The 16570-nt window shown below is 34.3% G+C and overlaps 1 protein-coding gene across 6 annotated transcripts in view; it reads left to right on the top strand.

Moving 5' to 3' along the window:
- Mbs (Myosin binding subunit) overlaps nucleotides 1-16570 on the top strand; it is a 127511-nt gene that overhangs the window by 31853 nt on the left and 79088 nt on the right. For all 6 annotated transcript variants that reach the window (XM_072538305.1, XM_072538302.1, XM_072538303.1 and 3 more), the window contains exon 2: nucleotides 6074-6323. In XM_072538305.1, the coding sequence (XP_072394406.1) occupies nucleotides 6074-6323 (250 nt within the window). The remainder of the gene's footprint in view (nucleotides 1-6073; nucleotides 6324-16570) is intronic.

Below are 16570 nucleotides of genomic sequence, written 5' to 3'. Positions count from 1 at the left end.
GAACTTCTTTGTTAAGTAATTGAAAACGGCCTGCGATATTCCACTACACTTTCGTTTACAGTTATTTAACGGCTTTGTAATATAGATTTTAAAAAGTCTGGGACACATGCAACAGCCTTATTTTAATACTTTGGTTGTCGTATGACTTACTGATATTTTGTTTTCAATTTTTATACAAGATTCTGACTGATTATGAAGATTTTGAATATGTTGAGTTAATATTTGCTCTATATTTGTCTGTTGCAGTAGGTACTTCTTACATGTTGGTTCTATCAAATACTTTCTGCAGATCAATAAATAGTAGATTAGTTTCCCCGTCTACTCTTTCATTTTCTCCATTATGTGTTTTACACAAACAATATCGTTCCAAATCTCGAGAGCTACTGTTCTACCTCCTGTAAGGTTCTAGGTGGCAAACGCTGTCGTAATGTTCTGCCAATTATGTCCCACAAATGTTCTATCGGGTTAAGATCTGGATTATGCGGTGGCCAATTGAAATTCCGAAGATTTATTTGTTGTAAATATTTGGTTACGGTTCGTGCAATGTGAGGTCTTTCATTCTCGTTCATTAGCAAAAAATTGTTACCAATATAAGGAGCGAGAGGTACAACATGCTCAGATAAAATATCGGTTACCTACCTTTCAGTGTTTAAAGAACTTCCGCGTAAAGGAACCAAATCTGTCCGCTCTATTAAAAAATTTCTCCTCAAACGATTATAAAGCATCTATTAAATAAAGTCTTTTTACACATGTTGTACTGGTCATAACGCTCATTTGGCGATCGGATTACTCTTACACGTCGATTGGATCTATAGAGGCAAAATTTTGATCCATCTGTCAAAAGAACGTCTGCCCAGTCGTCATTATTCCTGTTTACGTGTGCTCCGGCAAATTTCAATCTAGCTCTGCTCTAAGTAATCTCCTAAAAAATAAATCAATTCAGATTGCCGTCTATGCCGATGACATTAGCATTATGTCTCGCAGAACAGAAGAGGTGGCAGAAATATATTCACAATTAAAAACAGGGGCAGAAGAAACCGGACTAGAAATAAATATTTAAAAGACAAAAAAGCTAACACAGGCAAGAGCTAGGGGAAACAGACGCACAGTTGAATTGGAGGACGATATTGTAGAAAGTTTCACATATATGGGAGTTGCATTAAACACGGATGGAACAGAAGAATCAGAAATTCAAAGAAGAATAATAAAGGGAAACAAAGCTTACTTTTCATTCGCCCATGTGTTCCGCTCCAAAAACACACACTGGAGATCGAAAATCAGGGTCTACAAAACTATTATCAGACCTATAGTATTTTATGGATGTGAGGCATGGGTGATAACTGAAGACACAAAACGAAAGCGGGAAGTCTTCGAAAGAAGATATTGGAACCTATTAAAGAAAACGGAGTATGGAGATCCAGGTACAACCATGAACTCTACCAAATATTCAAAGAAGCACCGATCTCAGAATTCGTTAAACTTCAAAGATTTCGATGGGCTGATCATGTAGTTAGAATGGAGACCGAAAGATTGTCAAAAAGAGCCCTAGATAGTAAAATGCAGGGCGCAAGATAAACAAGGAAGGCCCCGGAAAAGGTAGAATTATGAAGTGGCAGTGGACGCGCAAAATTTGCTAGACGTGAGAACCTGGAGAACATCGGCGCGAGACCGGCAAGGTTGGAGGCATCGTTTGGAGGAAGCCAAGTCGATTTGGGCTGTAGCGCCATTGGATATATATATATATATATATATATATATATATATATATATATATATATATATATATATATATATATATATATATATATATATATATATATATATATATATATATATATATATATATATATATATATATATATATATATATATATATATTTATTTGGTTTGTGTATATTTTTTTACTGGAACTCGGATTCCATTTGTTTTTACTTGTATTATCTTGCGCTTCACCTCCCTATTTCTGTCTTAATTCTTCTCGATCTCTCTGCTGTTTCGAATTTAACCACTTTTAAGTGTTTGTCTTTTTCGTTAGACTGTTTCTTGTATTTCATGTCTGCATCGTAGATTCATACTTATTTTATTTTCTTAATTCCTAGCGATTCCAACTGCTTGTGTATACTTTGAACTATGTTGTTGTGTATGTCCTCGATAGATTTCGCTGTAGTTTTTCTCACTTTTGAGCTAATATTTTCCTATACTGATATTTGGTGCTTTCTTCTTTTAAACTGTCTAAATTGTTGTGTTCATTTTGAGTTCTTTTACGTCAAGATCATTATTTTCATTTTCGAATTATGTATTCTTTCTGAAAGAGAAACATATTTTCACTTTTAACAAATATGATAGATATTTTAGTTGTTCCCCTGTATATATTTGATTTTATTTTTGATTTCCGTTTGATTAAGTGACTAATGTACTTGGGTATAACTAAAGCTGAAATGAGGTTCATATACGTTAGACTAATTATTTTTCGATGTTTTCTGAATATCTTTACATACTAATACTCTCGGAAAAGAAATAATTATATATTTTTACTGTTTATTAAATAGCCATCATGTCCATATAGAACGCAGACATCAAACGTAGCGCGCGAAGTGCACATGTCGAGCCCGTTTAATATGTTGTAAGTTGAAAAGTTATTATTATTCTTGGCCGTAAGATCGGAAAGATCGTAAGTAGAGATATTGAAAGACGAAACAGTGAGAGATTTACTCACATTTTGTCTGTGGACGTGCTAGATTAATGCGAAAGACTTTTAATTAAAATAAATGTTCATGTTACAAAATGTATAGCAGCGATTTATGGATTTTGTATTTATAGATCGGAGATGTATGCACAATCGACAAAAAAAAACTATGATCAACAAAACATAATACGAGGTTGGACAATTCAGTTTCGAGCCTGTTGGTGTAACATCTTTGGCAATTTTAATGTTCAGCAATTTTCCTTTTTTCCCTTAAAGGGAACAATGATGGAAGGGGGAGCATAATTATTGAATTATTTCGTTTATTAGTAGCATTACGACATAAATGTATATACATACATGAAAATTATATTTTATACAATTTTGATTTCTTTCATTTTTTTGCTGAAATCCATATTTGAGGTCGTACGTATGAGGTAAAGGCACGAGCGTAAGACCTTGCGGGGATTGGTTTTATAGAATTTTTTTTTTTCAATATCTCGGCCATTTTCAATTGTTGTAATTGTCATTTCCCACAGTTTCTTTGCATTTTTTTTCGTGCGGTTTATATTTTCCTAGTTAAGAGGGGAAGTAGTGACTAAGTATAAATATTGAATTATCTCGTTTATTATTAACATAACGACACAAAGGTACATAAACAAAAATGGAGAGAATTATATTTTATACAATTTTGATTTCTTCGATTTTTTTTTGTGATTTTAGCAAAAAAATGAAAGATCGAAATTGTATAAAATATAATTCGCTCCATTTTTGTTTATGTAATTAATGTCATAAAGTTAATAATAAACGAGTTAATTCATAATTATGCTTCCCCTCTCCCTTCCACTATTTTCACCTTAAACTCGGAAAATATAGACAGCACGAAATAATTTGTAAAAAAAGAAATTGTAGGAAATCCTATTTGCAACAATTTCAGTTGTTACCATTTTTAGAGCAAAAACGGTTCTCCTTTAAATTCAAAAAGGCGGCTAACGCAACGGTTAGATTCAGTCGTAATTTTAATTTACAGTACTATTGACCACTTCTAAAGGTTAGAACAATAAAATTTGGGGTAGCTCAAATGACATCCCGACTGGACTATTACTGTGTCTCCATAAATGATCTTAATCAAACCAAGATCTGGCTACTATCACTTCAAGCTAATATATATATAATGTCGGTTTACAACGTTCTTCGACGTCTTCCGATTTCCAATCTCCATCTCATTCTATCGTTCCATAGATCGTCCTCCAGTTCTCTTTCTCTGATTTCTTTATCAACTCCTTCTCTCCAACTTCTTCTAGGCCTTCCTGGTCTTCGCCTACCTCTTGGTTGCCATTCAAGAATTTGTCTTGGTATTCTATTCTCCGGCATTCTCCTTACGTGTCCGTACCATCTGAGTTGTGTCGTTTTGATGTCATCAACAATATTATGTGTAACCCCCATGCTTTCTCGGACTCTCTCGTTTGTTATTCTGTCGCGTCTGGAGATTCCCGCCGAGCGGCGCCAGAAGTCCATTTCTGTTGCTCTAAGCATTTTCTCTGTTCTGTCTTTTAGGGGCCATACTTCGCATCCATATGTTGTGATACTTTTTATTATGGTGTTGTATATTCTTCTTTTATTTTCTTTAGAGATGGTTTTATCCCACAGTACGCTGTTCAGTAAGGCTATGACTTTCCTTCCCTGTGTATTTCGTTCCTTAATGGCTGCATCTAATTTTCCGTCCTGAGTGATCTTCACTCCTAGGTATTTGTAGTCATCACATAGTTTGATCTCTTGATTTTCCTCTACGAGAAGGTTATGTTGATCTCCTCCGATACTCATGTACTCAGTTTTTTCCATATTCACTTCCAAACCCCACTCTGTAAACTCTTCTAATAGTTTTCGCATCATGTAACTAAGGTCTTCAGAGTCCTGTGCAATGATGACCTGGTCATCCGCAAATCACAGAGTGTACAAAGTTAAGTCTATTAGTGGTATGCCCATATGCGTACATTTTTTCTTCCATTTGTTGAGTGCTGCTTCAAGGTATATTTTGAATAATGTTGGGGATATACAGCATCCTTGTCTTAGTCCTTTAGTCACTTTGAATCTCGGTGTTATCAGATTTTCTGTTTTAATTCTTGTTGTTTGTTAGTAGTACAACGTTTTTACTGCTTCAATCAATTCTATATTTATATTTGTTTTCCCCAGTGCCTCCCATAATTTATCAAGTGGGATACTATCATATGCTTTCCTAAGGTCTACGAACGTCAGATGGACTTCTTGACCACGAGCAACTTTCTTTTCAATTATCTGAGTAATAGAGAAGACATGGTCTATTGTAGATCGACCTGCACGAAAACAAGCCTGTTCTTCGGCTTCCATATCTTGGTATTCTTCTTCTATTCGATTTTTTATTATTTTCCCATATATTCTGCTAATACTACTAGTAACTGCAATTCCTCTATAGTTTTCAGGTTTCGATTTATCTCCCTTTCACTTCAAGCTAATACGAAATACAAACAACTTGGTCGTCTGGAAAACGTATGATCTGAAGGGGTATATTATTTAGTGGTATTCCCAGTGAAATCCACACGGAGAAAATTTATTGACACATTTTCGATCATCAATAAAATATCGATTTAAAATGTAGTATTAAGGATATTTTTGACCCTATACCTATCACGAACATCAATTTTCAGATGAGTGGCCAGTTTTGGTCATTGTTTTGGTCAACTATGAATTTTGTTTTTATGCAGGTTATGTTGAACATGTTCAAAAATGAAATTTTAGGCAAAATACGAAAAATAAATTTTAATAATTTTCCTACTTTAACTTGCTGTAATTTTGGTCTCTAAGAATCCCTTTGAAAACTTTACCGCACGATTGCACTTTAAGTATTCCGATGAAAATGAGACCTTCCCGAAATGTGTAAACATATTTCATGAGGAATGGTAAATTTTTAAACATTTCATTGCGAGATTTGATTAATTTTGTTTACTGTGTAATTTAAGTGACTAAAGTTTTGCAAACATTCGGTAGCGTGGGCAAATCATAAATCAATTCTCCATATAGATATTGTGCTATTGTCAAAACTTATAGTAATTTTTGTTTTTTTTTTTTTAACAATAAATTTTCGCCATAAAAACGAAATTCATATTCGGATTCACCGACCTCGAAAACATAAGGAATGACCAAAATTGGCCATTCGCCTAACGTGATCGCTGGTTCTATTTCTAAGCCTCCAACTATTGCTACTCGCCTATCTATAATTATACTATATTTTTGTATTAGAACTACCCCGCATTAGGATTTTTCAGCGTGTTTCTTGATTCTTTGGTGGTTATCGTTTTAGCAATATTTTATCAGTCTCATTATTTTAAGAAATAATTATTTTTTTCTTTGCAGGCATGTATCGACGACAATCTCGACATGGTGGAGTTTCTCGTGGAAAACGGGGCGGACGTCAACAGGGGCGACAACGAAGGTTGGACCCCTTTGCACGCCACTGCCAGCTGCGGGTTTCTCTCGATCGCGAAATACCTCATCGAAAAGGGGGCCCACGTAGCGGCAGTTAATAACGATGGACAATTGGCACTTGATATTGCCGAAAGCCAAAAAATGGAAGGACTACTCAGGGAAGAAATTGAGGATAGAGGTACGATAGACTAAAGGAATCAGTACGAGTTGTTTGGTAGCACGCTGTGGAATAATTTCGCAACCAAATTTTTTCCAAATGAAAATATTTGTGCATTGGTCCATTTTTAAGAGATAAATAATGAACTTGTATATTTAGTGATGCAGATCATCAATTCAACTGTAACAGAAACGTACCTACTTTTTGCAACAAATTTAATTCGATATTTTGTATTACCACTTCTAACTGTCATAATTACCTACATACATCAGTTCATACGATCCTAAGATTATGAATATCATCTTAAGGAATATTTTGCCATTCATCCTGCAGAGCTATACGAAGTTCACACATGCTCCATGGGTTTGAGATGAGGCGAACATTCTAGTCAGTTCATTTTGTTAATACCAATTTTCCCTAGGTATTGTGTGACACAGCTTGCTGTATGTGGCTTACGTTATCCTGCATTAAAATAAAACCATTGCTAGTAGATCCACTAAAAGTTACAACGTGAGCGACCGTCTGATAAGGGGATCAATCGATAATCAACAACTCCGTACTATCCAGATACTAAGATTTTGTTCCTCGGATTTCTTGAAATTGACTTCCTGACTTAACTAATGTTAAATGATGATCTCGCAAAGTTGTAACGTGAAGATATCTGTTGTCAAGAGCAGTAATTTTACTTTTTACTACCACCTGCCTTACGCTTTTTTCCACCAGTTTGTTGAAAACGTTTGAAACTCTTTTGGTACAAAAACAAAAATTGATATTTTGGAAGAATTTGCTTGTAAAATTATTTTTCAGGGTGCTTAAATATAACGGCTATGCAATTTTATTTGTACAACCATTGCGTATGTGTAAGTTAAAATTTGTCATTTTGTTTACAATTTCCCCAAAAAATTATTAAAATAAAAAATACACCTCAAATTTTGACAAATATTAACCTGTTGCGTATATTTTGCACCTGAGCGTAATATATTACAAATTGTTTGAAGCAGAGAATAGATATTTATAAATATTATACGCTATTTAATATATATTCAGCATTAATTTATATTTTTATTCAATTTTTTGCTCGTCAAATATTTTTTCTACTTGGACAAGGTATACTCGTAAACTTCTGAACTAGTATTGAAGAAAGTTCTTTTTTTTTATGTTAAAAATTTATTTATTTTTCAGTGCAGTTTACCATTTCTGCATTAAGTACTTTATTTGGTTTCTCTTTTTCCATTCGTAATATTCAATCCTTTTAGATTGTTTTCCAATTCTTTATTGTTTCTTTCTTTGGCCCATTGCAGATTTCTTTTTCCTCGCTTTGTTTTTCTATAGTATTTTGGAGCCATTCTATTGCTTCAGAAATTAGTTCGTGAATTTTGTTTAAACTACCGAATCGTGTGGCTGGACATTCTTGGGTGATCTGGTGGACTGTTTGTTCAGCAGCGTTGCATTTGTCACATAGTGCGCTGGCTGCAATGCCTCATTGGTTAAATGGTTTGACTGTGGGATTTTATATTAGGTGTGTGTTGTTAGTTTCTTCGTTCCATTCGTCTATCCAATGCTCGTCGATTGTGAAATTGTTTGGAAGATTGTTAGCTGTTCTTGTTGGCGGATTTCGAGATTTCATCCGCAATTGGTCCTGGTTTAGCTGATCGAGTCGGTATTTATTGGCAGTCATGGATTCTTTTGACATTTCTGGCATTAAGCTTTAAGGTCAGCTAGCCATCGTGTTTTTGGCTGGTGCTATGTTGCTTAAAACCGGAAGCCATTGAGTTGGGTGCTCTTGATGGTCCCCCGTAGTATATCTCGTAGATTTAATTATGCATCTAGGACGTTAGTATGAGGACTAAGCCAGAACGCTTGTCCTGATCGTGTCTTCAGTGGCTCCACAAGAGGTGGTTGCAAGCTTGTGAATGATGTTGCAGGTTTTTTTACTTTAGCTACAGTTTTTTGTAAGTGTTCCTTGAATGTTAGAGTGCGATCTAGTATCATACTGAGATATTTTGCCTTTGGGTTATGTTTTAGGATAACTCCTTCACTTTCTATGTTTAATCTGTGGTTTACTTCGCAACTATTTAGATGGAAAGCCGTAACTTATGTTTTTGTTGGATTTAGTTGAAAGCAATTATTATTGGTTGAAGAATTTTGTAAAAAATGTGTTAATAATACTTAGGTCGTCTTTGAGAATAGCTTGGGCGTTCTCTATGTTTATTTCTTGCAAACTCAAAGCCATGTTATCCGCATAAGTTAATTTGCGTAAGTTGTAGTGGGAGTGCCTGAGATGTAAATGTTGAACAATAGCGGCGATAGTACCGATCCTTGGGGTAGGCCATTCTGTAAACTTTTGCATTTACGAGTTTTGCCGTTAACGCTAATTTGAAATAATTTGTCGCACTGTATTTGATATAATAGGTTGGCACGGTACCATATGATACAATTATTTAAGTAGTAGGCCTTCGTTGCATATCGTGTCGTAGGCGCAAGTCAGATCAATGAAAGCTACAGCAGTTTTTATTTTCTTTTGTAAGCCATTTTCAATAAATGTTGATAGAGAAAGAACCTGATCACTGGTTTCTTCCTGGCATAAATCCGGCTTGTTCTACGGGAATCTTTCCCCTTACAAATTGCAAAAGCCTCGCATAGATTATCCTCTCAAAAATCTTATATAGTCCAGTCGTCAGAGAGTTGACCTCTAAAAATCATACGAACAAGCTGAATTTTGCCGAGAATAATAATTTTCGAACTTCAAAAAAAGATGCAAAAAAGTTTACCACTTTTACCACCGGGCTTCCCCCTAAAACCCCCTCGCGGGGGGGGGGGTAAAAAAAGCAAACAATCGATTTATTAAGACTCTGTGCACCGTAGAAAAAAATGTTTCAAAAAATAATGTAGCTGAGATAATTTTAAATATAAATGTTTATTAGCACTTTATGTGTAGAATGAGCCTTTCTCTTAGAAACAACGCTTGAAGCAACCGTCGATTTTGAATGACAGTTACGCGCTTGAAATCAATGTTCAATAAGTTTTGAGTTTTTGGACTAGTGTGTTTTATGAACTCGGGAAATATCTTGTCAACTCCTGCAGCTTTGCGACACTTAATTAAGCCTAGTGCATTGAAAAGCTTCTCGAGCTCTATTTGCCTCATGATTGGCAGGCTTAGCTGATGTGATTTTTGAGCTGATATCGTATCCCTCTTTTATGAACTTTTTCTGTAACTGGTTTGGAGAGTCGGGCAATGCATTTCGCCATATATTCTGGGCTTGGTGATGAAGAGTTAGTTAGAATATTAGGTCCCGTTTTGAGTTTTCTGAGAAGGTTTCAGACAGTGCGATTACTATGCCAATATAGGTCTTTACATTCTTCAGTCCAGCATGGAATATAGGATTTGGTTAGACCTTGTGGAATGTGTTTTTTAGCACAGCTGATATAAGATTGGCAAATCTTTTGTAGCTTTCTACCTTAGGTTTGATGTGTCTGATATCTTTCTCCAATTGAGGTTGATAAGTATCCCAGTTTGCCTCACGAAAATTTCATTTATGCAGAGGAAATGAGTTTATAATGTGAATAGTTGTTATTACTAGCCTATGCTGCGAATTTGGTCAATTGTCAAGAACTTTTCTAGTGGAATGGTTATGGCAATCGTCTTTGGTGGATATAAATGTTAGATCTAGGTTATAGATCTAGGGTTGTAGATGTAGGGTTGTTCGATGTTTTTGCCATCTAGCGGAAAAAGGGTAGGCTTCTGTTTTGCATTGTGTAAAAGTCGTAAGAAGTTTTGAAGTATACAAGTTCTTGGTATTCATTGCTCTCTGTTTGAAGCTTTATTTAGGATAAAAATCTGATGTACTACAGTACACAAAATAAAATATGGAGGATCATAAATACCGCCCCCTAATTACGCACAATATTCGTAATAATGGAGTTTAAAAGTAAAATTTTCATCCTTCTTTTTTTATTTTTATTTTTGAAGGTGTTATGAGAATAAAATAATTTTGTATTTTTGATCGGGCTATACGGATTTTGTGACATATGCATCGTCTTATCGATCGTCATGTGTCATTAAGTGATTTCCCTATAGTCATTCGCTTTTCTTCCTCTTACAGATAATCCATGAAATTTTCTCATCCTATGATGTTACTGTACGAATAAACTTTCTTCGCCTTCTCAATAAGGAGTTAATTTTTTTTTTGCCTAGCATTTTTAGGCATTCGAGGTTACAATTTTCGTAGTAACAGAATCAGAAGTGATTATTTTCTGTGTTTTCTGAATTTTATTTCGCCAGAACTTTAATTGCAATAATAGTTTTCGGACTCACAAACAGAAATATTTTATTTGCCGTCACCCCTTGTAGAGTTATTCTTTTTCCCGCGCAGTATGAGAAGTTATAGCTTTCTTCGTTACATAAATAGAAATATCTTTTTTCGTCGTCACTCATTCAGAGTTATTTTTTTAGACGCGTATTATTAGGAATTACGGTCTTCGAGGATATAGAATTAGAAGTGATTATGTTTGCTGTTACTCATCGAAAAGTAATTCCTTTCACCGGAAGTTTTTTGGCAATAATAGTTTTCGTTGAGTTACGAACAAAATTATTAATTTCACTGACATTCGTCAATTTCGCTGATGCTTGATTAAGGATTATAGTTTTCCCTGGCACATAATTACAAATAAGTAATATTCTTCGCCGTATTTATTGAAAATTCAATGAGTTCTACTCTTCGTAAGCACCGGCGATATACGGTACACAGACGATGCAGTGTTAATTGCTTGCTACCTACAAGATTTTCAAGACCTTATAGTAGAGGATCCGATATAACAAAGACCTTCACTTGATATGTAATTAAGTATGTTACAAATTATAAAAAAAAACAAGAGGTGCCCGACATAATTTTGTTCAGACATGATTAATTAATAATTAAAAAATGACTTTTTTATAAATTCTACTAAAGACTGTTTCAAGTTAAGAATTCACAACTGAACAGATAGGCCAGTGCATTTCTTACGGGCGTATGTTGCCAATAGTTCACGGGACTATGCAGGGCCGGCCGAAATAACCCATTCTTTATTTATATTCAAATTTTTATTTATATTTTCCAATGTTAATCAAATTTATTTTAAAAAGATAGGTACGTATCTATTTAATAAGCTTAACGACTACAATTACTTATAAATATGGTTACATTTTCAGGGAAGTGATTTTAAAGATTATTAGAAAAATGTCTTTATTAGTGGTTAAAATATTAGGTTTTACGCAATTGGTTAATTATTATGGCACAGGTAATTCTGACAGCTTAGGTGTCAACTCTCAAAATTATTTATAAAATATTACTTTCACAATAGTTAATAAATAGAAAGCAATAATAATTAAGATATTGTGCTTAAACTTCCATTATCGGGCAAGCCGGGCTAACAGGCCCTAACAGTAAACAATATTGATTACTTTATAATTGACTATTAATAGTTTTCTAATTCTCTTTATGTACTTAGTCATTCCAAACAATAGTGTCATTTGGAAAGCACATTTGGAAAGCAGACAGATTTATGAGTTATAGATAAATGAGCGGTATGTTTTTCAAAATAGTGTAATTAGGTGAAGTGGAGATTATATGTTTGTCTGTATACATAAGCCCAAACTGCCCGATTACGTTTTTAAATTCTTCTGCCCGGACAAGGGTTAAGGCATAACCATCGCGCACTCAAATCTCAAGTGTAAAAAATTATATTGTTAAAATGGATCCAGTTTTGCCGTTTAAAAGTGGTCAAATTTTACATCTGAGTGCTAAAAAAGTGATCTTAAACGTAGTGAGATACCACATTAATTTGCTTCGAGATGAAAGTCAACGTATTGTATTCGACAAAGTATCCGCGATGACAGGAGTGTCAGTTCGTACGATTCAAAAAATCGTACAGGAAGACAAAGAAGGTGAGCTTTCTGAGGTAAAAACAAACAGAAAAAGAACCCGTTGCCGAAACAACTCCAGAGACTATACTTACGATGAAGGTGTTCGTATCGGCGTTCGTCGAACAGTGCATAGTTTTTTTTTTGAAAACATTCCTCCTACTTTGAATCGTCTTCTGCCAAAAGTGAACCAAGACGAAAACTTGCCAAATTTTACCCGCAGTACAATGTACAGGTTGTTAAAAGACATGAACTTTGTTTATGCAAAACGTGATAAAAGTGCCGTGCTAATAGAACGTCCTGATATAATTGCATGGAGGCATGGATATTTAAGGGCCATTAAACAATATCGGGCTGAGGGCTATGACATTGTGTATTTGGATGAGTCATGGGTCAATGTGGGGCACTCGGTTTCCAGAGAATGGAAAGACAAAACCGTCACCTCGGCAAGAGATGCGTTCATAAAAGGGCTAAGTACTGGACTAAAGCATCCCACTCAGCGTGGACCACGTTTCATCCTTGTCCATGCCGGAAGTGAAAATGGTTTTGTAAACGGTGCTGAAATGTTTTTCCTTGCAAAAAAAAACAGCGCTGATTATCACGACGAAATGGACGGTCCGTGTTTTGAGAACTGGTTTGAAAACAAACTGTTGCCCAACTTAGTTCGAAAAACGGTTATTGTTATGGACAATGCTCCATATCATAGTGTAAAAACCGAGTTGTTGCCTAACCAATCGTGGAATAAGAATAACATTATGGACTGGTTAAGACAAAAAGACATATTTTTTGAAGAAAATTATCTGAAGTGCGAGCTTTTGGAGGTAGTCGCGCAATTTAAACAAAATTTTGATAATTACAAAATTGAAGAACTTTGTAAACAACAAAATAATGTCAAAGTGCTTCGTTTGCCTCCATACCATTGCGAATTAAATCCAATTGAAATGGTATGGAGCCAAGTAAAAAGGCATGTGGCCGTAAATAACAGCACCTTCAAAGCGAAGGATATGGAGGACCTCATAAAAAAAGCGTTTTCAAATGTTACGTCTGATAACTGGAAAAACTATATTCAACATGTAATGACTCTGGAGAAAAAATTTTGGGAAGTGGACGGTCTAATGGAAGACGTAACTCCCATAGTTATAGATTTATATGATAGTAGTGACAATTCCGATTTGGATATGGACGAAGAATGTACATAGTTTTTGATAATTGTAATATTGTAAATATATAAATGTCAAACTAAAAAACCAAATAATTTGTTACATTTCTATGGTTCTGTTGTATTTTTTTTAAAATATACAGAAGTTTTTATTGTTTTTTTATGTTTTTTACTGACACTAATAATATCTACCACAATACTCACTCAATTTGTTCATTAAACAATTAAGAATATTTTTAAGAGTCTGATGATGACCTAAGCCGAAATTTAATAAATAACTGTTGTGAGAAAAAGACATGTCTTTAATTTTTATTTTTCAAAAAAACAAAAAAAATTTAAAGTTACCTAAGTGAAAAAACGTCTAATGTGCAATATAACATGCAGTTCGGCCCTGCTTTTTCGCTGCAACTCCACTACTCTCGCCTATCTCAGTCTATCGGTAGTTCTGGCATCACCGCTTCCCATAAGGCTCCTTTATGAATTCTTAACTTGACACAGACAGTAGTGAGTTTAACAAAAAAATTTAACACCAACGGTAAGTACAAAGCATGAGTACTCAGCCACAACATGAGGACAAAAATATTATCAACTGTGAAAGAAAATATTGGATTAACTAATAAATATGATACTTCACACTCTTTGCAAAAAAGCAAAATTCAAAAGAACACAAAAAACTTGCATAGTATCATAAAGGGATTAAAAGAAACGTTGAATCCATTTGAAGATACAGTTGATCGCCAACAGTTGTTTAATATTTTGACTAGCAAAGCTACATCTAAAAAAGTTGCCGATTTCCTTCTGAACGTAAAAGAAACTGGCAGTCAACAAAAATTAGAGTTTATTTCAAATTGTTCTTCTCAACTCCTGAAAGATTTGAGAAACCTATAAAACGTAACAAAATCATCAATTTTGCTTCTCAAAACATCACAAAAGTTATCATGACTAAAGATAAAAATAAGAAGGATTTGATGAAAATGCCACAAACATCTGAAAAAATTCCAAAATCAATACTATTAAAAATTTGTTCTACAAATGCTGTAGAAATCCATTTAATATTTGTCACCCTCAATCAAAGATTTTGAACGTTAAGATCGAAAGGAATTCGATATTCCATATAAAATTTTAGGACCTCGGGTCTAAAGATTTTTTGCAAAGCCTTAAAAACTATCGTTTTAAAGAGACATTGGTACGCTTTTTGGCTGATTATTGGGATAGTAAAAATTTGCTTACAATTATCTAAAACAAAAAATATTTTTAACCGTTTATCACCAGTGCTATTCATATAAAGCTCACAATAATTACGTTAAAAAAAACTAAAGAAGCTGATTTTACCTGTTACCACGAAGAAGGGTATACGCGGATTGTTTTTCACGCTCATAAAATTGTACCTGGATCAAGGATTTTAATTAGCTTTGGATACTGATGTATTAGTGATTTTGCTGGGAAATATGCACACAATTTGACAATCCGAAATTTTACTAGCCTCTTCAGCAACTGAAAAGTTACATAGCCAACACCTTGATTGCATCAACTGCATCGATTTCGCTCTGAAATTGGGTTCAAAATTATGTTAAAGTTTACCTGCATTCCACGAGTCTACAGGTTGCGATTACACAGCAGTATTTTATAATAACGGAAAAATTAGACCACTCAAAATATTTTCTCAGAATGTAAGCTATAGTCGGTTCGCTATATTTACGCGGGTTTCGGATTAACAAAATTATGCTAATGACTCATTGATAACCAGTTGCAGTAAACGACTTCCCAGAAAATTAGGTAAAAACTGCATTAATGGTCATATTTTAAAATACATTAAAATAACATTAGGGTAGGTATAAATTTGTTACAATATTGCAGTTGAATTGATTCTTTGCCAGTGTTGACATTGTATGTTTGGTGGAAATATTTAAAAATGCCTAGACGTGTGTTAGATGTAGATAGTCTAATTTGTAGTGTAGATAAGTATTTTACGGATGAAAAAGAAAATGGCGGTCCTTTAAAATCGGTAATGTCTGTTCAACAACGCGTATGTGATGCTCTAGGTATTAGTGAAACCAAACTAAGAGGAGTATTACAAAATCGCAATAATGAACGGCCGAAAGAAGATCACCGAAAAACTCGCCTATCATTGAAAACGAAAGATATTCCAGATGGAAAAAAATTTGAAATTCGTGATACCATTTTTCGAATGCGAGCCAACAAGGAACATGTGACCTTAAATACAATTCTCTCGGAATTAAAATATAGAAAATTTGACGAAATTGGCAGAACAAGTCTATGGCAAGTGATACATAATTTGGGTTTCAAATTTCAAAAGGAGGATAACAGAAAAGCCCTTTGTGAAAGAAGTTCTGTTGTGCATAAAAGAATTAACTTTATAAGAAAATATTCTAAATTAAAAGAAGAAAGGGCAAATTTTATATATTTAGACGAAACATGGATATTTTCTAGGCGTGCAACCAGGAGAATATGGCAAGATGATAACGTAAAGTCTATCAAACATACTGATGGAGAAGGGAAGCGACACATAATTTTACATGCAGGAGGGAAATCGGGTTTTATAGAAGGTGTTGATTTAATATTTTCATCTAAATCAAAATCAAGTGACTATCACGATAATATGAACACAGAAATGTTTGTAAAATGGTTACATGAAAAACTTCTCCCAAGTTTAAGTGAGCCCAGCGTAATTGTTTTAGACAATCAATGCACCTTACCATTCTGAAGTATTAAACAAAAGTCCAACGAATTCTTGGACTGTTAATAAAATCAAAGAATGGTTGACAAAGGAACATATACCATTTACACAACATATTTAAAAATCAGAATTATTACGCTTGGCAAATATCCACGCAAAACCAAAAATCTTTGTTGTGGATCAGATTATTGAAAGTTACGGTCATCAAGTTTTACGTCTGCCACCGTATCATTGCCAGTTTAATCCCATCGAATATATATGGGGAATAGCAAAACAATATTATGACAACCATATTGGGCCTAACGGTTAACGACGCAGTTCGGGAAACTTGGCGAAAGGCACTTTCAATTGTAACTCCAGAAGTGTGGTGCAACTGTATATTCAAGTGCGAGAAACTAATAGAAGATTGGTGGACTCGTGAAAATAAAATAAACGAAATAAGTCCAATCATAATAACAATTAATGGTGATGACAGTGATGATGATGACGATTATGATATTTTTGATGATAAT

This window comes from Diabrotica undecimpunctata, chromosome 7 (assembly GCF_040954645.1).
Source record: "Diabrotica undecimpunctata isolate CICGRU chromosome 7, icDiaUnde3, whole genome shotgun sequence".
NCBI classification, from domain to species: Eukaryota; Metazoa; Arthropoda; class Insecta; order Coleoptera; family Chrysomelidae; genus Diabrotica; species Diabrotica undecimpunctata.
This window is presented reverse-complemented; position numbering and strand designations above follow the sequence as displayed.